At 52.9% G+C, this 24,724-nt stretch overlaps 1 protein-coding gene across 3 annotated transcripts in view; it reads left to right on the top strand.

The window, feature by feature from the left end:
• RPS6KA1 (ribosomal protein S6 kinase A1) overlaps positions 1-24,724 on the top strand; it is an 860,823-nt gene that overhangs the window by 528,009 nt on the left and 308,090 nt on the right. For all 3 annotated transcript variants that reach the window (XM_085647731.1, XM_085647732.1, XM_085647733.1), the window contains 4 exons: positions 16,014-16,093; positions 18,590-18,696; positions 19,077-19,114; positions 19,378-19,520. In XM_085647731.1, coding sequence (XP_085503857.1) covers positions 16,014-16,093; positions 18,590-18,696; positions 19,077-19,114; positions 19,378-19,520 — 368 coding nt within the window. The remainder of the gene's footprint in view (positions 1-16,013; positions 16,094-18,589; positions 18,697-19,076; positions 19,115-19,377; positions 19,521-24,724) is intronic.

The following is a 24,724-nucleotide window of genomic DNA, read 5'->3' as shown; positions in this document are numbered from 1 at the left end:
AGGTCGCTGGTAGTTGGTCGAGTTTCAGGGGGCTTCTCTAAAATGCCCTCTGTCGTGCATTTTACGTTACATTCCACACTGGCGTCCTCCCCCGACCCCCTGTATGGAGCCAAACACCGTGTGAGGTTGCCAGCTACAATTTGGCGAGATGCATTTTGGTGAATGCAGTGCATAACACACCAGTAGAAAGTCTTTAGTACTCAATTGTGCGTCTGGTCTAATTGTGTGCTGGTATGTGCGGTAGTGTGCTTCCTCCTCCTGTAGTAATAACTGTAATTCTGAATTTTTACCCACTGGCCTCAAGTGGCTTTGAAGATGCCGGCCATGGTCTGGAGCGCAATGCTTTCCGTTGCCAGAGCCGAAGGCAACCTTGTGGGTGGGGGACTGGGTAAGTTGCACAGGACTCTTGCTGCAGTGTTTGGTAAGACTGCCCACGTGGTGCTGCCTATTGGGCTGCCGGGCTTGTTTCAAGGTGAGGTACGCTGCCCTAACAGACCTCAAGGCCCAGCCTTCCCTACGGCTGAACGCCCGCCAGAGCTGGCAGCGGGTCCTGCGGACCGGAGAACCCCCATCCCCCCACCGTCAGATCTGTAATAACCCCTCCCAGCATATGTGCGAGCCAGGGCCCAGGGGGAGAACCGATGCCCCAAGACCCTCCGAGCTCAGGGGGGCGACCTGCGGTGTCGGGGCCCTGCCATGAAAGTGCTTAAGGCTCTCTCCCCTCGCTTGACAAGGGGACGCCACGCACCCAGCCCCACGCCCCTCACTCGGGCAGACATTGCACTGAACCCTTGAGATACACCCGCAGAAGGGCTCCTGCCCCTGTGGGATGCCCGCCCCCAGCCCTATTTCCCCCCCCCCCCCCCCCCAGTGCCACCCACTGCCACAGGGCACTGCCCTGCTGCCTAACAGATTATACCTCACGGCTCCACTAGCCCTCCCCAACCCCCGCCCCTCACCTCACACTCTGCAGCAGCAGCGCCTCTCTTCTCCGTAACCTTCCCAGGAGAAAGAGGAATCATCCATCTCAAACGTCATCGCACGGATATCTGCTTACACCCTCGGCGGGGAGACCTGCGCCCGGAGCTGCCCCCACAGCCGCTGGAGTGATCCGCGCGCTCACACCGACGCCCCCACGCCCCGCAGCAGGTTGAGTGAGAGTGTCTGTGTGCCTTGGACTGGACTCCCTCTCCCGCACAGACTTGGATTTGTACTTTGTGAGCTGAGAAGGTGTGAGCCCTGGGGACCGTCTCTGGAGGCCTGCAGGGAGGAGAAGGTAAGGGGCCTGGGAAGAGTTGAGAGGGGTGGACGGTGGGGCTGGGGGGAGGGGGTGTCGGGGGGGCATTCGTGGGGTTCATTCCGCTTCAGAACTCTCTCCGGATCAATGAGTGTCTGGGCTCGGGAGGACAGAGGCGCTGCGCCAGGTTCAGGGCTGAAATGGAGGCGGGAGGGGGAAAGGCAGACCAGTTACTGAGCTGCGAACTATTGGGAAGAAGTCCTGGAATGTACCCCTCGGTTGTATTTCATCAAAATCTCGTACGTTTCCGTTTCCCCGTCGGTCAAAGTTGCAAACACGGGGTATGCATACCAGGCCACCGCCTTTCTCCGAGGTCAAACAGAAATGCCTCGGAGAAACGCAGCGGCGTTTTTGGATTCGGGGCGGGTTTTCTTTCTCTCCTCTTGCCATTGGCTGGAATGTTTATGTGGGAGCCGGCCTCGTGGCGCTGTCCTGTTTCCCCGCGCTAAGCCGCACGAGGTCCCATGCACCTCGGGGCTCCTCCATTTTGGACTATACGTCACTCCACGTGACCACCTGCGTGACCCCGCTTCACCCGGCCTCTGTCCCAGCGAGGCCCGACATCGAGGCGCCAACCCCTGGCCCGGGGGATACCACGTGAACGCTTCCCACCCCCGGCGGAGGGCATTATCGATGGGACCCCCAACCGTCCTTCCACACCTAGGTGCCATCGCCCCACAGCTCTCTGGGGCTTGGCGCCTCTCCTGCTGGGCGTCTGGCCGCTCCCTACCCGGCTTCTCCGCCCCTCCGGGCGCAAGGGTCCGGACATCAAAGGGCTCCAGTCCTATATCTGGGGCGACCCGACAACAGGACAGTAGTTGTATCCTGGAGTCAAGAGCCCTGCTGATCGGATCGCGGCTGACCCTACGGAGGAAGACTCTGCCTGAAACTACCTGCTGAGCCCTGCTGACGACGTCGCGGCTCCATCGTACTTACAAGACCTTCACGAACCTTTGGGGCCCTGCTGACGCCGTCGCGGCCTGACCTTGTGAACTTGCCATCAGAGCCCAGCTGACCTCGTCGCGGCTCGACCGAAGCGGACCTACCACCGGAGCCCTGCTGACTGTGTCGCGGCTCGACCCAAGCGGAACTACCACCCGAGCCCTGCTGACGCCGTCGCGGCTCTCCACGTCCAAGCCGCTCTGAGACAGCATCCAAGGTCTGGCACAGAGCCCCCTCCCCCGTACCTGGTTGGTACTGAGACTGTCCCGCTACCCTATTCCTTTCGAGACATTGAGACTCTTACTGGATCCCTCGATCCCACTGTAAATATTGAACGTACTACTTTTTGATAAAGAACCAAGTCAAGCAACCGATATTGAGTCCTGTGTGGTGGTGTTACTGGGCCTAGTACGATCATAGGAGAAGGACCTCTCTGCAGGGGCTTCTCAGCGACGCTCGGCTATACTTGTGCGGTAGGAAGGTGCCCCGGAATAGTCTCCCCGACTCCCTGGTGGTCCTCCCTCCAACATTTGGTGGCCAGTGACGGGATCCGAGCCAGACGCAATCGTACAGGCAAGTAACGCACCCACTACCTGACCAGACGGAAAAAGACAAAGGGAACCATGGACGGCCAAGAAGCAACCGTGGCAGCAATCTTCCAGCTGGAAAAACTGGAAGAATACACCCACAAAGAACTCAAACAATTCTGCAAAGACAAAGGGATCGCAACCACAGGATTGGGCACCAAGGAAGAGATGCAGAAAGCCCTGAAAGCCTGGACAGAACCCGAGACCACTCTACCCCGAGCCGAAGGGACCTCGGCCCGGGACGGAAACCTGCCGACCCCAACCCCGACAGATGGGGGGCGAGCCGACCCAGGAACCAGCCTTTCCCCCGAAGAAATGCGAGAACGGGAGAGGGTCCGGACACACGAAATGGACCTCGCCCGACTCCGGCTGGACGGTGAGCTCCTACTGGCGGAGAAGAAGATAGCCTTGGAGCAACTACGGCTGCAAGAGGAAATCGAGGAAAAGAAACGGCGTCGGGAACTAGAGGAGAGACGGCTAACCCTTGAGCACGAGAGGAGCCTTAAGGAACTTGAACTCAAAGCTAAAACGGGGGAGACCAACAACCCCGGAACCCGGGACGCTCTGCCCCTGACCGAGCCAAAGGTTCACATCCCCAAGGATGTCGTCAAAGAGTACTATAAAAATGACGACATCCAGCAATGGTTCCGAGCGTACGAAGTAGCCATGACCTCCCATCGGGTACCCCGGAAGGACTGGGGTGCCGGCCTATGGGGGAGGTTCCTCAGCGAAGGCCGGGATACCCTGCTGCAACTCCCCGACGCGGTGATGACCTCATACGACCACATGAAGGAAGCCCTACTCACACGCTACGGACTATCAGCCGAGATGTACCGGCAGCGCTTCCGGGACTGCAAGAAGCTCCCCGGTACCACATGGGTCAAATACGTGGACTTCTTCAGGCGAGCGTTGGAAGGTTGGATAAAAGGAAGCAAGGTCACCTCATACAATGAACTGTTCGACCTCATTGTCTGGGAGCACCTCGCCAACAACTGCTTTGTTGAACTAAGGCAACACCTCCTGGACAGTAAACTGACCGAGCCCCGGAAGCTCGCCGCCGAAGCAAACCGATGGGTCAACACCCGGGTCCCCCGGAAGCCAGTGGGGGACTATCCACGGAGTACCACGGGACCTCCCCGCCAGCGAGGCGGAGGAGGGGGGTCCCACCACAGTCGAGAATTCCCGGCCGGGCCGCCCAGAAGCCCGCCACGAGGTCAAGCCACCAACCACACTTCCCCGACCCAGGCCCGAAGGGGGACCCCTATCGCACGGCCTGGACCATGACTGACAGTGACCTGCTTTAGCTGTCAGCAGACCGGCTACTATGCGAGCGACCCGGCCTGCCCCGTGAACCGACGGAACAAGACCACGGGGCCCCCTCCCCGACAAATAGCCGCCGCAGCCCTGGGGGAGGGAGAAGACGAGGAGGAAAACCACGACGACGGGTCCCCCGAGTGGGAACCAGCTGCCATGTCGCTTGTATGCCTGGGCTCCCGAGAAATGGTGCCCCGAGCCGCCATCCCAAGCAACACCCAGAAGTACCAACGGTGGGTCACCATCAATGGACGACGGTCCGAGGCCCTCCGGGACACTGGGGCCAGTGTGACAGCTGTCCGCTGCCACCTGGTGACCCCCGAACAAATCCTGCCGCATGTCCTCTGCCCTGTCCGGACCGCGGACAACACCGAGAGCATGTGCCGGATGGCCAGGATCCCCTTCGAGTGGGGAGGAGTGTCCGGCACCCTAAAAGTGACTGTCCGCGATGACGCCCCAGTGGACTGCCTCCTGGGGAATGACCTAGAGAGCTCACCCTGGGCCCAGGTAGAACGCCGAGAGCATCTGGGGATGCTAGGACTGCCCGAGTGGGCCTGCGCCACCACCCGGTCCATGACCGCCCAACCAGCCGCTGCCACGGCCCCCGACAAGCCGACTGGCCCCGAACTATCACCCTCCTCCGGCACGGAGGAACCTGACGAGGAGGCCGGGCCATCCGAACTTTCTCCCGACGAGGCCGCCTCCCTCAGCGAGATCCCCGAGCTGGCCCAGTGGCGCCACGACGGGGGCCCCACCCGCGAACAATTCCAGCAAGAGCAGAAGGCCTGCCCGTCCCTCGAGGGGGCCCGACAGCAAGCGGCCGCCCAGGCTGCGGGGGACCCCACGGGAACCCACTGGGTCTATTGGGACAATGACTTATTGTATAGCGAGCAGAAAGTCGCCGAACTAGGGGCCGGCCGGGTGCTGGTGGTCCCCCTCCGATTTCGAGAGTTCCTCCTGAACCTGGCACATGACGTGCCTCTCGCCGGACACCTCGGGCGGGACAAAACTTACAGCCGCTTAGTGACCCATTTCTATTGGCCCCGAATGAGAAGAGACGTGGACCATCACTGCCGGTCCTGCCCGACCTGCCAAGCTAGCGGGAAGATTGGGGGGCGAGTGAAAGCCCCCCTCTAACCATTTCCAGCCGTCCACACCCCGTTCGAACGAGTGGGAATCGACATCGTGGGGCCCCTCGACCCCCGAACCGCCCTGGGGCACCGCTTCATCCTGGTACTGGTCGACCACGCCACCCGATACCCCGAGGCCATCCCACTCCGCACCATGACAGCTCCAGTGGTGGGCCGGGCCCTGATGGGCATCTTCTCCAGGGTGGGGTTCTCCCGAGAAGTGGTGAGCGACAGGGGTACGAACTTTATTTCGAAGTACATGAGATCCCTCTGGTAACAATGTGGGGTCACCTATAAATTCACTACCCCTTACCACCCCCAGGGGAACGGACTGGTCGAGCGGTTCAACAGAACCCTGAAGGGGATGATCAAGGGCCTGGAAGAGCCCCTGAGGAGGAGATGGGATGTCCTGCTGCCCTGCCTCTTGTTCGCCTATCGGGAGGTACCACAGAAATCCCTGGGCTTCAGCCCCTTCGAACTGTTGTATGGGCACCCCGTCCGAGGGCCCCTCAGCCTGGTCAAGGAGGGCTGGGAGGCGGCCGTCCACGATGCCCCCCCCGACGTCTACCGGTACCTCCTGACCCTGCGGAACCAGACTCGGAAGTTCCGGGCCCTGGCAGAAGCCAACCTCGAAGCCAGCCAAGAAGACATGAAACGCTGGTATGACGAAAATGCCTCAGCCATCGAGTTCGAGCCGGGCCAGCAAGTCTGGGTCATGTCACCCGTGGACCCCTGCGCCCTGCAGGACAAGTGGACCTGGCCCTTCAAGGTAGTTGAGAGGAAGAGCCCCGTCACATACCTGGTCGACATGGAGTCCCCGAGGAACCCCCTCCGGGTCCTGCACACCAACCGGCTCAAGCCCCACTTTGCCCGAACTGAACTAAGCCTACTGCTGGCTACCGACGATGGGGGCGAAAGTGACTCCGAGCCCCTACCAGACCTCCTGGGGTCCTCGGGCCAAGATGGCTCCGTGGAGGGCGTCCGCCTCTCCGCCACCCTGACACCAGAACAGCACCATGACTGCCAGAAGCTGCTGCAACCCTTCGCTGCCCTCTTCTCGCTCATGCCCGGGGTGACCCCCTGGTGCGTCCACGATGTGGACACAGGGGACAGCCCCCCTGTACGACACCGCGCTTACAGAGTACCTGACCGAGTCCGAACCTGCATACAGACCGAGGTCGCCAAGATGCTCGCCCTCGGAGTCATCGAGCCTTCCGACAGCCCGTGGGCCAGCCCGGTAGTCTTGGTGTCGAAGGCCACCGCCCCCGGCACGGCCCCCGAACTCAGATTTTGTGTCGACTACCGGGCCTGAACGCAGTCACCAAGACCGATGCCCACCCCTTGCCACGAGCCGACGAGCTGATCGATCGCCTAGGGGCCGCCCGCTACCTAAGCACCTTTGATCTCACCGCTGGGTACTGACAGATCAAGCTCACTCCCGGCACCCAGGAACGATCCGCCTTTTCCACCCCCGATGGGCACTACCACTTTCGGGTAATGCCCTTCGGTATGAAGAACGCCCCAGCGACCTTTCAGAGGCTAGTAAACAAGGTCCTGGCCGGACTAGAAGCCTTCAGCGCGGCCTACCTCGACGACATTGCCGTCTTCAGCGACCACTGGGCCGCGCACTTAGGACACCTTGGGGAAGAAGTCCTGGCCGCTCTCCAAAGAGCCGGGCTCACCATTAAGGCCAGTAAATGCCAGATCGGTCAAGGATCTGTGACCTATCTGGGCCACCAGGTGGGGAGTGGCCAGGTGGCGCCCCTCCAGTTAAAAGTCGGCACCATCCAGGCGTGGGAGCCCCCCGCAACCCAAACCGCTGTCCGGGCCTTCCTAGGCCTCACAGGCTACTACCGACGATTCATCAAGGATTATGGCAGCATTGTGGGCCCCCTTACGGAGCTCACTTCAAAGAAACAGCCCAAGGCGGTGCCCTGGACGCCCCGCTGTCAGACCGCTTTTGATGCTCTCAAGGCGGCCATGTGCACTGCCCCTGTGCTACAGGCCCCTGACTACAGTAAGGAATTTGTAGTCCAGACCGATGCCTCGGAGTACGGAATCGGGGCGGTCCTCTCCCAGGTGGACACCAAGGGCCTCGACCGACCTGTGGCCTTTATCAGCCGCCGACTGCTGCCGCGAGAACAGAGGTGGAGCACCATCGAGCGGGAGGCCTTCGCCGTGGTATGGGCTCTCAAGAAGCTCCGGCCCTACCTGTTCGGCACCCACTTCAAGGTCCAAACTGACCACCGGCCCTTGCGGTGGCTCATGCAAATGCGGGGCGAGAACCCCAAGCTGTTGCGCTGGTCCATCTCACTGCAAGGGATGGACTTCACTGTGGAACACCGGCCCGGCAACGACCACGCCAATGCTGACGGCCTGTCCCGATTCTTCCGCCTCGGCGAGGAGAACCCCCAAGGAGATGGGTGATTCTCCCTGCCTTCAGCTGGGGGGGACACATGTGGGAGCCGGCCTCGTGGCGTGGTCCTGTTTCCCCGCGCTAAGCCGCACGAGGTCCCATGCACCTCGGGGCTCCTCCATTTCGGACTATACGTCACTCCACGTGACCACCTGCGTGACCCCGCTTCACCCGGCCTCTGTCCCAGCGAGGCCCGACATCGAGGCGCCAACCCCTGGCCCGGGGGATACCACGTGAACCCTTCCCACCCCCGGCGGAGGGCAGTATCGATGGGACCCCCAACCGTCCTTCCACACCTAGGTGCCATCACCCCACAGCTCTCTGGGGCCTGGCGCCTCTCCTGCTGGGCGTCTGGCCGCTCCCTACCCGGCTTCACCGCCCCTCCGGGCACAAGGGTCCGTACATCAAAGTGCTCCAGTCCTATATCTGGGGCGACCCGACAACAGGACAGTAGTTGTATCCTGGAGTCAAGAGCCCTGCTGATCGGATCGCGGCTGACCCTACGGAGGAAGACTCTTGTGAACTTGCCATCAGAGCCCAGCTGACCTCGTCGCGGCTCGACCGAAGCGGACCTACCACCGGAGCCCTGCTGACTGTGTCGCGGCTCGACCCAAGCGGAACTACCACCCGAGCCCTGCTGACGCCGTCGCGGCTCTCCACGTCCAAGCCGCTCTGAGACAGCATCCAAGGTCTGGCACAGAGCCCCCTCCCCCGTACCTGGTTGGTACTGAGACAGTCCCGCTACCCTATTCCTTTCGAGACATTGAGACTCTTACTGGATCCCTCGATCCCACTGTAAATATTGAACGTACTACTTTTTGATAAAGAACCAAGTCAAGCAACCGATATTGAGTCCTGTGTGGTGGTGTTACTGGGCCTAGTACGATCATAGGAGAAGGACCTCTCTGCAGGGGCTTCTCAGCGACGCTCGGCTATACTTGTGCGGTAGGAAGGTGCCCCGGAATAGTCTCCCCGACTCCCTGGTGGTCCTCCCTCCAACATTTGGTGGCCAGTGACGGGATCCGAGCCAGACGCAATCGTACAGGCAAGTAACGCACCCACTACCTGACCAGACGGAAAAAGACAAAGGGAACCATGGACGGCCAAGAAGCAACCGGGGAGACATTGACTGACCTGTGAGGGGGAGACATTGACTGACCTGTGAGCGCGAGCTCTGTCCTGCGAGGTCCTTCCTGTTGGGCTGTTTGTTCTGCGGCTGCACCTCGCGGAACCCGCTCCGCGGGTCCCGCTTCGCCCGTGTGCCTGGGCGCATCGTTGCTGATTCCTGACAGGGGAGCTGCCTGAATTTTGGGGAGCAGGGCTGCGAGCGCCAGGTGAGGATCAGGGACTCCATTGCCCAGGAGTCCCTGTGCTGCCATCATTTCCTGCACCTGGACGCTCTCCCTGCTGGCCACGCCCCCTAAGCACCCTCCCCCTATATCGGGTGCAGCTTCTTCCGCGGCGCGGGAGCGCGCGGGAGGGCGCCGGGAGAAGCCCGGGACAAGGGCGGGACCGTCTGTGGCCGTCCGGGGCCGAAGGTGGCCGGGCTGGGCCTACCCTCTTGGATTGTGCTTCCGACCCCTGGTCTCTTACACTCGGTGGAGCCGCCCGCCGAGTTTCATTTATTGTGAACATTATGCCGTCCCCTGCAAGGGAGAGCACCCCACTAAAACCGGGTGGAGCAAAGAATAGGACTCTAGAGAATTATTTCTCCCGGGCAGTGGGGGAGGGGGACAAAGAGTGTAATCTGTCCAGGTTAAGGGCAGAACGGAGACGCTCAATAGATAATATGAAAAACACGCCCCTCGGAGACCAACTTATTTTACCAAGGGAGGAGTTGTCCCGAATTGATGATGTCCCACTATTGCTGAGGGATTGCACTAACATGTCACCAGTTGAAGCCTTGAGTATAGCCCCAGAAATTAGTTCTAGCCCCCCAAGGGTGACCATTGATTTAGTGTCCCAACCCCCTCCGGCCCCTCCAGCCTCGAAGATTAGGAAAACTAAATCTAAGCCAACTAACACACAAGTAGCCTTTGGACCTCCTCCAAATAAACGCAGGAGGAAATCGAGGGGAGTTCAAGGAAAGAGCAAACCCAAGGTTCCACACTCGGATTTTGGGAAGTTTTTAAAAACCCCCACATTAGTAGAGAAACCATTGGTCGATTTACACCCTAAACCCATTGCTCATGAGGATCCAGCTCCTACTATGATAAAAGACACAGGAGTTGGTATTGCTAATATTCCCTTGTCTGTTGTCCCGCTGGGAAACCTAGAATTTTTGCTAAGGTCCCTGTTATTACCGATCAGCGAGAGTATTAAAAAGATTGAGATCAGACTAACCATTTTAGAGGCCACATTGGGCAGTCTGAAAACTCCAGCTGGCAGACAGGGAAGGCAATCAGAGTCCACTCCCTCCACTGTAGCCCCTAAGCAGTCGGCAAATAGTGTCGCCAATCCAGTCCCTCCACAAGCTGTGAATGTGGCACCCTCGCAACAACCCACAAGGCCAAAGCCTGCAACAGCTAAGCCCCCTAACACCAATATGCCCAACCCTCCTTTAGGATCTGTACCCCCGGCACAGCCGGTAGACAAGAGCACCCCGACCCCTTTAATGAAGCTCACCCTGAGACCACGCAGACCCAATTTACCTCCAGAGACCAATGCTTTTACTGTCGTTATGGCAGGTGTCCCCCCACTTGAGGAAGGTGAAACGGAGGACTTTTGTGCCCTAAAAAGTAGGGTAATCAAGTGGTTAAACATAAATAGACCCCTCCCGACACACTTTAATAACGAAATTATAATGGTAAGAAGGGTACCATGGGTGGGAAGAACACAAAAATCCATTAAAGGGGACTGCATACTGGTGAGTTTTAGGGACACAGGAACGGTGTCCCATATATGTCAAGGGAAAAACAGATCTAGGGAATCCACCATCCAAACCCTCCATGTGTCGTTCTTTTTTCCCATCATCCCAGTCCTATCTCAGCAACCCCAAACTCATGACAACTGGGAGAGGGTTGGCAGGAGGGGGAGTCACCAGGCCTTTAACCCTAGGCCGTTTTTTGGCCGACCTGAACAACCCTTTTTTTCCTATAACCGGTTCCATTGCCTAAATGGCCTTGAAGGGGTCGATTGACAGACAGACAATGCCCCCCAGGGTTGTATAGAAATTGGAGGTACGGTAGAAAGACTGGAGGAGCAAAGATCCAAGGCTCAGCAAACCCAGGTGGTTGGTGAGGGGGAACCAAACTGCGTTGTGCCAAAGGAAATAGTTGTAGACAAGACAGGAGGGGGACATGGGCAGGGAATGCAAAGATCAATGTGGGAAAGAAGACCAAGGGCCCAGGGGGGTGCTGAATGGAGTGGAGAGGGTGTGAGACTTATCTCATGGAATATAGCGGGTATAGCGGGCAAATTCAACAATAAGGAATGGGTGGACTTCATTAGAACATTTCACATTATATGTGTACAGGAGACATGGGCTGTGGAGAATAACTACCATCTGCAGGGGTACAAGTGTTTTTTTGTTCCCGCCCGAAAATCTAGCTCAGGGAGAGCAATGGGCGGTTTGTCCATCTATGTAGATTTAGACCTGCCAGGCACCTGGTCCTTTCCAGACTGGTTCTCATATGGGATACAGGCGGTTCGGTTCCAGGGAAAGGGGTTACGTTTCTCTGTTTTTAACATATATAGCACCGAGTTAGAAAATAGCCACACCCCGGTATTAACTGAACTCGACCAAAGGTTAGGAAAATAAATCATATCCCAGAATAAGGGACCGTCTGGTGGACTGCTTGTGGTGGGGGATTTTAATTGTCACCTTTGTCCGGCACTGGTCAAAAAGAACACAGATTGGGCGCAATGCCCAATTGAGAAGGGACCGCATTTTTCTCATTCGCCTACTGGGTCGGCTCTTAGGTTGCTTCGGCTTAAGTACGACCTAGAGCACACCATTAATATGGTAGACCCACAGTCGGATGGTACACTCCCACCAACTTTTAAGGGCAGGGGCTGCTCGTCTATTATAGATTATATTCTGGTCTCGAGATCCCTGGTTAATAAAGTAGTCAGAGTAGGGATAGACTGGAACACTTTCAGCGACCATAACCCGCTTGTTTTAATGCTCGCATATAGGGCGGGTATTGGCTCCAATGCCCATCGTTCAATCGTGGAGAGGGTCACCGATCAAGGCAGGAGACTGAAATGGTCCAAAATAGATGGGGCAAAGTTCTATAAAAACCTGAGCGATAAGGGTCTGCTGGCCATAAATGAATGTTTGGATCTGGAAGTCCAGGGACCAAGGTTATTAGAAGCATTTAACCATATTGCCAACCTGATAGACGGATTACTAAGGTCCAGTGCGCCCACGCGTAATCTGGTCAATCCCCGGTGGTTTGATAAAGATTGTTCCAAGGCACTGAGGGAACTGAAATGCTCCCTTAAGTCAAAACCACGAGATCCACAAGTAATCAGGGCATGCAGAGAAAAATATAAAAAAGAGACCAAAAGGAGGAAACTCACCCTGCAGGCAGAAGCTTGGGCAGATCTGAGAGAGGCAGGGGAAAGAAGGGATCTAGCGGGGTTCTGGAGAATCATCAATAAACCGACCTTTCAAGAAAATGATTCTCCGGAGATAGGGGCTAACATCCTCCCGGAGCAGTGGGTCACACACTTTAGGAGCCTGTATAACCATGAATCGGGTCCCCACGTAGAGTCATCAGTAACCCCAAGTCAGGCTCCTCCGGTAGTATTTACCCTTAAGGAGATCACGGCAGGGATGGAGAGTCTAACTAAGAATAAAGCCCCAGGCCCAGATGGAATTCCCCCTGACCTTTTTCTTAGTAATATAGATCTTTGGGCCCTACTGATGACCAGGGTCCTAAACACTGCTATCACCTGCGGTCTCCCTCCATCATGGTCTAAAGCGATCATTGTGCCAATCTTTAAAAAGGGCAACAAGGACGACCCCAAGTGTTATCGGCCTATTTCCCTGATTGACGTCTCGGCTAAACTTCTGGGAAGGGCACTCCTGAACAGATTGTCCGAGTGGACCGAAGAGAACAACATCTTCTCGGACACTCAATATGGGTTCAGGTCAGGGAGGTCCACCAGCGACCAATGCCTGAACCTATATATGCTGACTGCCAAATATACTCTGGCCAGTAAGGAACCCATTTATATGGGATTCATGGACCTGGCAGCAGCATTCGATCACGTCAACAGAGGGAAGTTGTGGGACATGATGGCAGGGATGGGGATCGAGAGCGGCCTAATTACCATACTAAGAGAGCTGCATAGCGACACCACGGCTAGAGTTAGATTTAACAGGGAGGGAGGTTTGACGGACCCCTTTCCATGCAAAAGTGGAGTCAGACAAGGTTGTATTCTTGCCCCTTTTTTGTTCTCCCTTTACATTAATAATTTGGAACAGTTTCTTTTGGGCTTAAAGGCAGATTCCCCAAGGGTTGGGACGCGGCAAATCCCTGTCCTGCTTTACGCAGACGACGCGGTCTTGCTGGCGCGTACACCACGAAGCCTACAGATTCTGATAGATGGGTTCGTCAAGTTTATGAGCGATCTGGACTTATCTGTCAACCTAAGCAAATCTTACGTGCTCCTGGCAGGCAAAAAACCTTCCTCAAAATTTTCTTACACAATAGGCTCCCATTGTTTAGAGGAGGTTAAAACGTTCTCCTATCTCGGAGTAACCTTTGATGGTGCTCTTCAATTTAACTCCTTGGTGGAAGAGCGCTGTAACAAAATGATTGCCTCTAATGGGGCAATAGCCGGATATGGCAGGAGGTTGGGCAGATGGAGTCCGGAACAGGTGATGAACCTGTACGGCTCCATAACATGCGCTAAAGTAAGCTATGGGGCAGAAGTTTGGGGCTTCGTGAATACCTCTAGAATTGACCAGGAAGAGAACAAACATCTGAAATCTATCCTGAGGGTACCACCCAGCACTGCTGGACTCATAGCTCACAGGGAGCTAGGGAGGCCATATCTGGTCGATTTGTTAAAACTTAGGCCAATTGTGGCGTGGCTAAAAATCAGTGTAAATCCAGACGCGCATCTAAGTAGAAAAATCTTACTGGACTGCCTAGGTAGGACCCACTGCATGCGCATCCCATGGCTCAAATATGTGAGAAACACTCTTGAGGAACTAGGGTTTGGAAACCTCTTCAAGAACCCCACCACCATTTCAGCACAGCACAAGAAACAAGTAGGGGAAATTTTCCTAGAGCGGAAAACCCAATGCCGTGCTCTGGCTGAAGGGGAAAAAAAGTCAATAAGGGCTCATACTTTGGTGAAGAGTGTGGAGGGTATGGAGCCCTACCTGTATCTTGTACACAATACACAGGACAGATTTATTATGTGCCGTTTCAGACTGAGCCTACTTCCTTTTATGTTGGCCTCGCCAGCAGGTTTTACCATGTCAATCGAGCAGAAGGGACCCTGCGGCTGCGACAATCGGTCTCCACAGGACTCCCTTCATTTTACTTTGCTCTGTCCCTATTATTCAATGCCCAGGCGTAAATTCCTAGTAGACATCCTAAAAAAGGCCCACCTGGAACATGCCAGAGATGCACTAATCTACTTGCAAAAAGCTTCTGACCCGCTAACCTTGTGTTGTGTTATGAATTTTATCAAGGTTGCGGTCCGACTAAGGAAGACGAGGGGAGAGGATTAAAAGACTTGTGACTCCCTGTTTTAAATTTACAGCCTTGTATGTTAGTATTTTATTGTTATTTATGCACAAGGATCTTGACTAATATTTAATGCCGTTTTATCTCTGTATATGTATGTGTGCTTTTATGGTGTTTTTTAATCACCGAATAAAGATTCTTGAATTGAAATTGAAATTGAGTCCTGTGTGGTGGTGTTACTGGGCCTAGTACGATCATAGGAGAAGGACCTCCCTGCAGGGGCTTCTCAGCGACGCTCGGCTATACTTGTGCGGTAGGAAGGTGCCCCGGAATAGTCTCCCCGACTCCCCGGTGGTCCTCCCTCCAACAGTTTACATTCCAGAGGAGAGAAAGAAAGTAAAAAACACGCCCCCAAATCCGAAAAAGACGGGGCTTGTTTGGAGAGACAATGCTCTTCTCCAATGGCTGACCAGTATTTCAGAGGCCAGCCAATGGAGAAGAGGTAAAAAAAAAGGGGCGGGTTAAAGCCCTACTCCTAACATTAAATCTCGGAGCGAGACTGCGCAAGCGCAGCCTTCGAGCCGAGACCTAAAAAGGGGGGGTTGAGGGGTTTACTGCAACAGAAACCAATTTCTCACAACGTCTCGCAGCGAACGGGGTCGAAACGTCGTCAACAGTATTGAAAGCGAAACATTTACCAGTCTTGATTACTATATCAGAGGACTGTGTTCATCTTGTACTAAATCAATGGTCGACTTTGTCATTATGGAAACCTGTTTTTTTATGTCACAAATGTTCACGCACAGTGTTATGAGTTCCATGGTCACTTGGGGACACTACGCACTTATATTACTGTAAATATTTTTGTATATAAACATTCTAAACTTACTAGTATTGCGCTGTATTTGGCCTCTTCTCTTCTTGACATCCCTTCTACCCCCATTCTCATTGCCATTGTGCATTGCAATATTGTGTATTGTTTACAATTGTTTCCACAGGAACCGTTATTTGTTATAGCCTACATACCCTGATTCCTAGTGAGTAGGGTTTCCCTAGTTGTCCTGACAAGCACTTCAACTTAAGCCTTTTACCAGACCGATCCCCTTTTTTAGGTGACCCACTTAAGCAATAAAGCCAAGGTCATGGACTTCTTTCAGTTAGAGCCCAGTTGATAGGGCTCCTTGCCTCTTGATGCCAATCCTGGTAGATTAATCTTACGTTAAGAAGTTTCCTTAATTTGATTACTTTCTTTTTTTCTGTACAATGAAAAGCCTAATAATTAAAATTTAATCAAATGGAAATTGATAAGGCTGGTCTTTCTCTATTAAACTGTCACCTTCGAAATTCCACACAAAAGAAGCAGCAGTAGGTCCTAGTGTGATGATGCGCATTACAAAGGCACACTCCGGACACCACACGTTCCTAGATTACTCCTCTTAGCAGAGCACTCCAAGGGACGCAAAAAAATAAAACATGTGGTGAATTGGTTTAGCACAGCTTGACCACTAGGTGAAAGCGTTTGTCATTCGTATGATAGTGCGTGCACAGGCTGCTCGAGCCTCCGTGGCTAGCACTCGGAGTGGCCATGTTAGAGAATCTTCGGTGGGCGGAGGCATCAGTGTTAATAGAGAAAACAGGTTAGGAAAAGGCTTGACTTGACTTTTTTTTCCCTTTTAGCATTTCAGACTGAAGGAAAGCTCTACCTCATCCTAGACTTTCTCCGAGGCGGGGACCTCTTCACACGGCTTTCCAAGGAAGTGAGTTTGGTTCCATTTTTGTGGCTTCTTCACTAAATATGTTCTCATTTCATTGGTTTACTCCCTATGGTTTATTAGGTCTCGCCTGACCGAGCGCATGCGCTGGTCTGGGGAGACTTATTGAGAGGGCTCCAAAAAGTGCTACCAGGCCAGCCTAGAGCTACAGTGCATGTGCGCGGGCGCGCGCGCACCGCGCTTTACCGCGATTACCTTCACTTTCGCGGCCGTAGGGCCGCTTGGCATAGCCAATAGGTCTCGATTTTGGGACCTTATAAGTATTTAGTTATGAAACTGTTGCATGGCTAAACACTTATAAGGTCCCAAAGGCGAGACCTATTGGCTATGCCAATGCTTGTTTTCTTTACTTTCTTACCTCTTTTCTTAAATGTCACCTTCTGTCACCCTCACTTTTGCCCATTTTGTCTTTTGGTTTCCTTGTATAGTTTGCACTGATTAGCGTGTGCTAATTTCTGTTCTTTGTTTGTGCCACTTCCCCATCTCTTCCATATCATTTGTTCTATTTGTCCTAACTCTTTTCATTGCCCTACAGTCTCAACATGGCCGAAGATCTCCCACCTGGCGTATTCAGTATGCCTATCAATGCGTTCATTTGTCCACTAATGAGGCTCTACAGCTGGAAAATGTCTGACCCACCTTGGGACTTGTGAAAAATGACTATCTCCATCTCTTGTTTGTGCATGTTCATTGATGATTCAAGAAATGCTATTCGTCAACGCCTGTTTTCCAAAGCTGACTAATGCATGTTTTGCATGCACTACCCATGTTCTGTGTATCCCTGGCCTGATTGCAAACCTCTGCAACATGTCGTACAAGTAACTATAGAACCCGCTTTATTTAGGATCTTTTGTATTTGATTTCAGTGCTACATGGAGCATTCAGAGGTTTGCAGCTAAGAAGCAGAATAGCCAGCAACTTATCTTGGACATGTTGTCCCTTATATTCACAGTGTCCCACTCAAGAAGATGTATTGGACATTATTCTAATAGAGAAGCAATGCTACCTATTTGATTTTAAAGACAAAGTTTTCATTGCTATTCCACAGTGCAGATTTTTGGATTGCTCTGTTGAACCAAGACCTACATAATGTTTTTCGGATGCTTCTTCCTCATGATGACACATCTAAAGACATACTATAAGCTGGATCCTGCTCCATTTTGGCTTATATACTAGATGGAGACTGTTTGTCATTTTGGCCACAGCACCAGCCTAAGAGCCCTGTTATCCTGTGTAGTTCATTCAACAGAACTGACCTTGTGCGTACAAGGGTCAACGCCTTTGCAGTTGCATATGTTCAGGTAGCTAATGCCACAGTGATCAGGCAATAGGCCAGGCAGCTTTGGTGTGACATCTCGCCCTTTACTGGTATGTTACCGAAGAAAATCAATAGTAGGCTAAAGCCACCCATAAAGGAGGCAGACACCTTCAGGATACCTTTTCCACACCGACTCTTTTTAGTGCTGCCAGTTAATCATAGTAGCACTTAAAAGATTATGATGATCAGCATAGCCAGGGGCTAGAAGGGCCTAGCTGTAGCCACTAATAAATACATTGGGAACCAGAGACAGGGCTGGTATATCCAACAGTAAATAAACCTGGGGGAGTTTACCTCTCCACCACCAAACACAGTAGAAATGTGGATGATGGAATTATAGCTGTATCCCTGGTTTACACCAATGTCTACACACAGCTATTGTGTTTTGTTCAATGTTTTAAAGTCTGCTGTAATAAGTCTAGTGTATATCCGAAAATACAATAAAAACTACATTTATGTAAATGTAGGGATATAAATGACAATCATTTTCATAGCAAGTGGTTGTTATGATATATTGCATGATTAGACTAACCTAGAGCTACATCGGGCACCTCTGCTGTAGTGACTCTTGTTTTGATAACTCCCATTCTCCTCTTTCTCCAGATGACTATTGCCTCCAGGTCTCTGTCCTTACGTGTAAAAGGAGAGGCAAGTGTTGAAGTGTGATGCCAACTAAGACATAAAGGAGCAGAGCCTCTTATGCTGGTGTACCCGTCTCCCCAAAATACAATCTTGCTAAACATGCTATGGTGCACTGCCTTAGGTTGTTTATTAGAATGTCCCTTAAGAGGTCTATTAAGTGGTCACAGAACTTTGGACAACTTGTATTAGGATCAGTGCAGTCAGTAACTTGTACACTCTGATTACAGCATCTAACTGTTTTTTCCCACCAGGGACCCTCCTCTCATTTGCAGGCTACTCTGTGTGCCTAACACCTGACTGTGTAGCTGCCCTTCTTGTGGCTGCAGGTGGCCCTCAACCAATCTGGCCTGTATCTAGCCAACCCTAGTGCTCCATCTCTACCTGCACAATTGGGTTGTGTTCTTGCTCTCTGACATTTGCCACCACTTTGTGTCCCTTGACCTTTAATCTTCATGCTCCTATATTTATCCCTGTACTCCCATACCGTCAGGTGTCTAAATCATTCCCTCTTCTCTCTCCAGGTGATGTTCACTGAGGAAGATGTCAAGTTTTACCTGGCAGAGCTGGCTCTGGGCCTTGATCACCTTCACAGCCTGGGAATCATATACAGAGACCTCAAACCAGAGAAGTATGTGCTGACAATGATTGTCTACAGCTACGTTATTTAATTGAAGGGTTCATTTTTCTATCTCAAAGAAGAATTCACACTCTATGCTCGCAAATAATGTTGGTGGAGTACTCTGGTACAAGTTGTAGAAACCCATGAGATTTTGGCAAGACCTATGTGGTGCCAAAAACTGGGGATTCCATTTTGGGAGATGGGTAACAGCTGTTCTAAAGTTAGTTTCAGCCCTTGGCACCTGGATTCCCTCTCCAGTGCCTGCCCGCTAAATCCCTTGTCAGCACTTGGAAGCCACATTCCCACTCTGACACTTGCTAGCCTAATTTCCACTTTGTTTAGCTGGTACCTCAAAGGCTTTATTCTCACTATTTCCTTCTCTTTTGCAGTATTCTTCTGGATGAGGAAGGACACATCAAATTAACAGGTATAAACTCCTTTGTTTGCTTCAAAGTGCTTGTCAAGTGGTTACACAGTACGACTCCAAACATAGCTTGTGCTGCAGCTTCTTCTGAAACTTGACACTCTGGCCTAATAATGTTATCTCTAGACATGCCATGGTCCTTGTTATGACTGGGTCTTTTCCACTCCTGCTTCCTCTTAGGAGTGCCTATGGTGATGAGCCTTTGAATTGTATCTTTGTTTGCCCATGTCCTTTTGAACTGCTTCATAGGGTTTTTTTTCATGCAGATTTTGGATTAAGCAAAGAAGCCATAGATCACGAGAAGAAGGCATACTCTTTCTGCGGTACAGTGGAGTACATGGCTCCTGAAGTGGTCAACCGCCAGGGGCACACGCACAGTGCAGACTGGTGGTCCTACGGTGTCCTCATGGTATGGGAGTGAGTGAGCTCTTTTCTGTGCCTTTTAATCTCTTTTCTTATCCCAGCTACATTTTTCAGAGCTCCTTATTCCATGCATACCTTTTCTCCCTCCTCTGTCCTTCTGTGTGACCTGTGCTATTTTAACTTTCATTTGGCCATCTCTCTTCACTCTCGGGTCTCTATTTCTTGCCGCCTGTTTTCCTCCTCACTTGGGACTATAGTATTCCACCTTTTTTAATTCCTCCTTTCTCTTTCCCTATCATCCTTTGTCTTGGTCCATCTATTTAACAAATCCAATACAGCTCATGTGACCATTCTCTTTTAATACCTCAAGGTATGTCTTGAACCCTCTTTTAAATTGATTTTCTGATGGATACTCCTAATTTCAGATTCCTCACCTTTAGACTATCCCCAGGCACCAGAGTGGACCCCAAAAAACTTTCAGCATAGCCCCTGCACACCGGTAGGTATGGTTGTGCAGCTCCGCGCCGACACGGCTCCATCCCGGAAGTGACAACTGAAGCGACATATATGTGCCACCCAAGTGCACTGATATTGGTTCCTTTCTTTCCACGCTTTCCTATGCAGGTGCAGGGCTAGCTCCTACCTTTGTCTAGTAAATTAACCAGTTTTTTTTCTCTCAGAATTTTTCTCACGTGTACAGGGGAACATGTCCCTTCCTGAATCACTACAAGGTTTGAACCATGTAGCTTGTCACAAACAAATGTTTGTGACAGATCTCCATGAGGTGTGTCTCTGGTGTTTGGATTCGAGCCACGACTCCAGGTCTTTCGATGATCTGCCATGATATACCAGAAGGCATTCCGAGAGCCAAAACTGTACACCACAGGAAGCCACGCAAGACCTGCTACAGCTTGACTAAATCCAGTCTGTCCACCTGCCCAACCCTCCCTGCCCCTGTGACAAGTTGTGGTCTGAGTAAAGATCCAAAATGAAATACAAGAAGTCCCAGTGGGTCTCATCCCAGTCTTGTTACTCTGCTTCAGAGAAGTTGTGAGGACATCAAGATGCTCTTTGGTCTTACTCATGGTCCCGCACTGAGTAGCTGCTGATCCCGATGCACCATGTATTTCTGAGGCAGGTGCGATGACAGATTTAAGTCATTTAGTAAGGTATGTTTTAAATCTTTGACACCCTGCCGGCTCCTTTTGGCGTTCCTTCAGGCCCCACGATCCACAGAGACTTCCAGTTTAGTTACTGCCCGCTGGTCTGACCTTGGAACAGTCTATACCTCCTGAACCCGCTTTGGGTTCAGCTCTGACTTCAGAGCAGACTCCTGTCTGGCACCACGTTCCGTGCCAGTGTTGCCCACTCCATAGGAGGGTGCTGATTACATTGTCATGTCTGACTCCAAACCAAATGAGTCTGGAGCTCAGGCAAAAGCTCATAGCAGCTCCAGACGCCCTCCCCTGTAAATTCTGACTGATTAAACATTTCCCTCGCCTAGGAGCTGCCTTCCAGTGCTCCAACAACTTTACAGATCGGACCAAAAAGTCAGACATACAAGCGAACCCGCTGAGTAGTCCCAATGAATGAATTTACTTTCCAATGTTCCAGAAAACACCTTTTTGTTAGCGGGAACCAAAGTGAACGTTTCTCATTGAATGGTCTTCTACTAAAACAGTACGCCAAAAGAATTACCATTACTCTACAAACTCTTAATCAGGTATCCGATCCATTTTTTTTGCTCTCCACGACTGTGCAGAGTTAAACGACTTGCATCCTATGCAATCCAGTCCTGAGGGTGGTCTAATTTTTTTATTAAGAGACCGAAACGTTGACGACTTATACAGTTCTTCTCTTTTTCAATAATAAACATGATTTATTTTATGGACTATTGAGACGAGTAGATCGAGGCGTGGCCTGCGCCGATGTAGTCGGAAGCAGTCTGCGGAGCTCAGGCCGGCATATCCCCCAGTTTAATATCCTGAGCCCCGGGTGCACTAATTCTGGAAGATTAGTGAGGCCGAAAGTCCCCAGGACAAGGTTCCTTGCAGCAAATGAAAGTGGAAGACAGCGAACGCGGTGAAATCGCCCGACTTTTTCCTCACGGGAACCGCGCATCGCAAAACAAGATGGCAGACGCGATGCCGAGAGGCCAAAACCTGAAGAACGAGGGGAGAGGCCAAAGCCACCATCTGCTATTTCGGAGGTAGGGAGCGAAGCCGCGGTGACAGCGGAGGCGTGCCCCGTGTGTTGCCTGCCGAGGGGAGGAGGAGTGGAGCCGGGCGCCCCCACTGTGGAGCGCTGAGGGGACACTTCTCTGCGAGGCGGTAGGACCTGCTTCGGAGAGGACGCACCGGAGGGGGTTGCTATCACCTAGTCAAGCGCCCTGTAAATACTGGCGCTAGAGGCCTGACAATCCCTTAGCTTAGCGGCTAAAACTGATGGATGTTGCCAGCTGAGGGAAGTACAATCATCGGGGAAGACCTCTGGTGGACCGTGTTGGCCTCGGGCATGGCGGTGAGCCCAGAAGAACACGGCCTGTGAAGCGAAGGCCCAGAGGAAAGCGCGAACCGTTGAGTTAACGCGCTGCTGGGAGTCTAGAGGATCTGGGTGAGTGAAGCTATGCAGTGGACGGCAGGAATGACCCCAAACTCTTGCAACATGGTTTAACAAAGAGGGCACGATCACAGGAGCTCGAGAGGAGACTCGGGCTTTGTTCTGGGAGCATGGCCCTAGATATCTACGAGGCCTAAGGTGAGGGGCACTGGATCGGCGGCGACCAAGGGAAAACAGCACAATTTGATCAGAACAGAGGGGGACAAAAGGAACATGCATGTGGGGCAACCATTAAACGACCCTCTGCAGCACAGATTAGGAACGCGATGCGCCATACACCTGAAAGAAACACGTTAGTTAGATTCCTTACCTTAGAATATCCCCAGGCGTCCGGCTGGATCCTGAAAGATTTTTAGTCAGCAATACCCTTGCGTGTCGCTAGGCGTCGTCTGTGGCTCCGTGTCCGTCGTCGGTGTCGTGATCGCCGGGATGACGTCGTCGGAGTACTTAGACGCCGACCTCGCGCGCTGACGTGAGTTCTTCTTTTTTCCGCGCCAGTAAGCGCAGATCTGGGAAGAGCATACCCTTTAGTCACTTTTTGACTAAACTTTTTGGACTTTTTTGGTTCCTCTTTCGAGTAAACCTCGACTCCTGGTGCCGGTAGGAATGCCCTGTTTCAAGCCGTGCGACGCCTGTAACCAACTGATGTCGGTTACGGATCACCACCGTCTGTCTCTACTACCTCGGGGCTGACCATGATGCCCAGTCGTGCCCCGACTGCCAGGCCTTGACCTCGAAGGCTAGGCGGGAGCGGTCCCGCAAGCTCCTCGAGCTCCGGCAATCTGGTCCGCGCCGCTCGAGGTTCCGGTCGAGGAGGAGGAGGTCGACGGACCGGTTGCGGAGCCGAAGTCATCACCGCTCGTCGGGTTTGAAGTCCTCGCATTCAGGTAAGTCGAGGCACAGTAAGAAGTCGTCGAAGAGGTGACATCGCTCTTCTGACTCCCCTTGCCTGTTGCGCGACTCGGCTGAGGGTTCGGGTGGCACCACCGGCGCGGCTCAGTCGGAGCCGCAGGAGCCGCGTCTGGCCCCATACCCTCCGGTCCCTGGGCCTAACGCGACTCCGGACGAGGTTCGAGACTTCCTCGTGGCCATGAGGAGTCTCGCTCCGCCGTAGCGGCCTATTGGCGTGCCTTCAGGCCCCGCGGTTCCACTTGGGAGGCCTAGCGAGCCGGCGCCGTCGTCGACTTTGGTCCCAACGCCACAGGCCCCCGTGGGATCCAGGCCTGGATCCCGGTCGACGCCGGTTGACCTTACGATCCCGGTGCCACCTCTGGCGCCGTCTTCAGATGACGTCCCCAGTTTTAGCCCCGGTCCGGCGTCGGAGCTGCGCCACCCGGCGCCATCTCCGGTGCCGATGGATGAGCAATTCATCTACCGCCCGGCTCCGTCCTTTCAACCGGTCTACCAGGAGTCGGATGACTGGGACGACTGGGAGGGGTCCGAGGACCCTCTGGCACAGCAGTGCCAGTTTAATCAGGACTGGGCAGACGAGCTGGGGGATGCCAGTGGTCTCGATACTTCACCTGACACTGGCTTCATCTCTCCTCCCTCCGTGGCTACGGAGGAGGGTGCAACCTATTTTGTGGTGCTGCGCAGGGCTGCCGAAGCCCTTCACCTGGAGCTCCCTGCAGCGGCCGTGAGGACTAACCTCCTCACTGAGGTGCTTCGACCGCCAGTAAGCTCTTCGGAGTCTCGACTGCAGTTCAATGAAGCATTCACTGACGTTCTGATGGGCACCTGGTCCAAGCCCTCCACACTCACTCCAGAAGCGCACTAGGCGGATTAAATGCAATGTAGCTTGCAGTGCCCTTGTTAAAGCAACAGCGGAGGGTAGAGGACTTGAACTGCTGGCACGATGCGCCATTCTGTCTTAGATATGTCATTGTAGATTATTGGAACATGTGACTGACTATCCGCATCTAGAAGCAATGTCATAAATTGCCTCGACTTCTATGAATGTATGGTTAAACGCTCAATAAATCTGTTTACAAAAAAAATAGAGACGAGTAGATCATCATACACGTTAAGCTTCTTTGTGACTTGCACTGCTTTCACCTTGCGACAAGTATATGATGCATGCTAGAAAACATACCTCTATCTCAATTGCTTGTTCTGTGGATTAATCAAGCCACTTATTGAATTAATATTTTGTCACATGTACGCCTTTTTGCGTTTTGTTCCTTTTAGGTTTTTGTATTTGTAATGAAGTTACTAAATCTGATCTAAATAACTTGTATGTAATGTACTTTATGATCCCCTTGTTGGGTTTGTACCACGGTTTGTACGGTTACCCAAGCTCTCAAGGGTTTATTGGATTGCCCTGGTACACTTATATTAAAGAAAGAACCATTGTGCCCTCCCTCATTCTCCTCACCCGCAAGGCAGTATCCTCAACAAATTTCTCTTTTGAGACATCCCAAGGGGTTTCACTTACAGGCTGCATTAAGGAATACCACCCCAACAGGCACCCCAGTTCTGTCAAACTGTGGCGAAGGTGGGTGGAGGATCTAGTAGCGTGCCGGCCCACAGGGACAGTGAACCTCCCACAGCCACACCCCTTATGCAGCAGCCTCCACGCCTTTTTAGTTTGCCCTTAGTGGCAATGGGCTAAAACCCACTCTAGGATTTTTT

The sequence above is a fragment of the Triturus cristatus genome, chromosome 3_2 (genome assembly GCF_964204655.1).
Source record: "Triturus cristatus chromosome 3_2, aTriCri1.1, whole genome shotgun sequence".
NCBI lineage: Eukaryota > Metazoa > Chordata > Amphibia > Caudata > Salamandridae > Triturus > Triturus cristatus.
The sequence above is the reverse complement of the archived record's forward strand: the minus strand, read 5'-3'. Positions and strand labels throughout refer to the sequence as shown.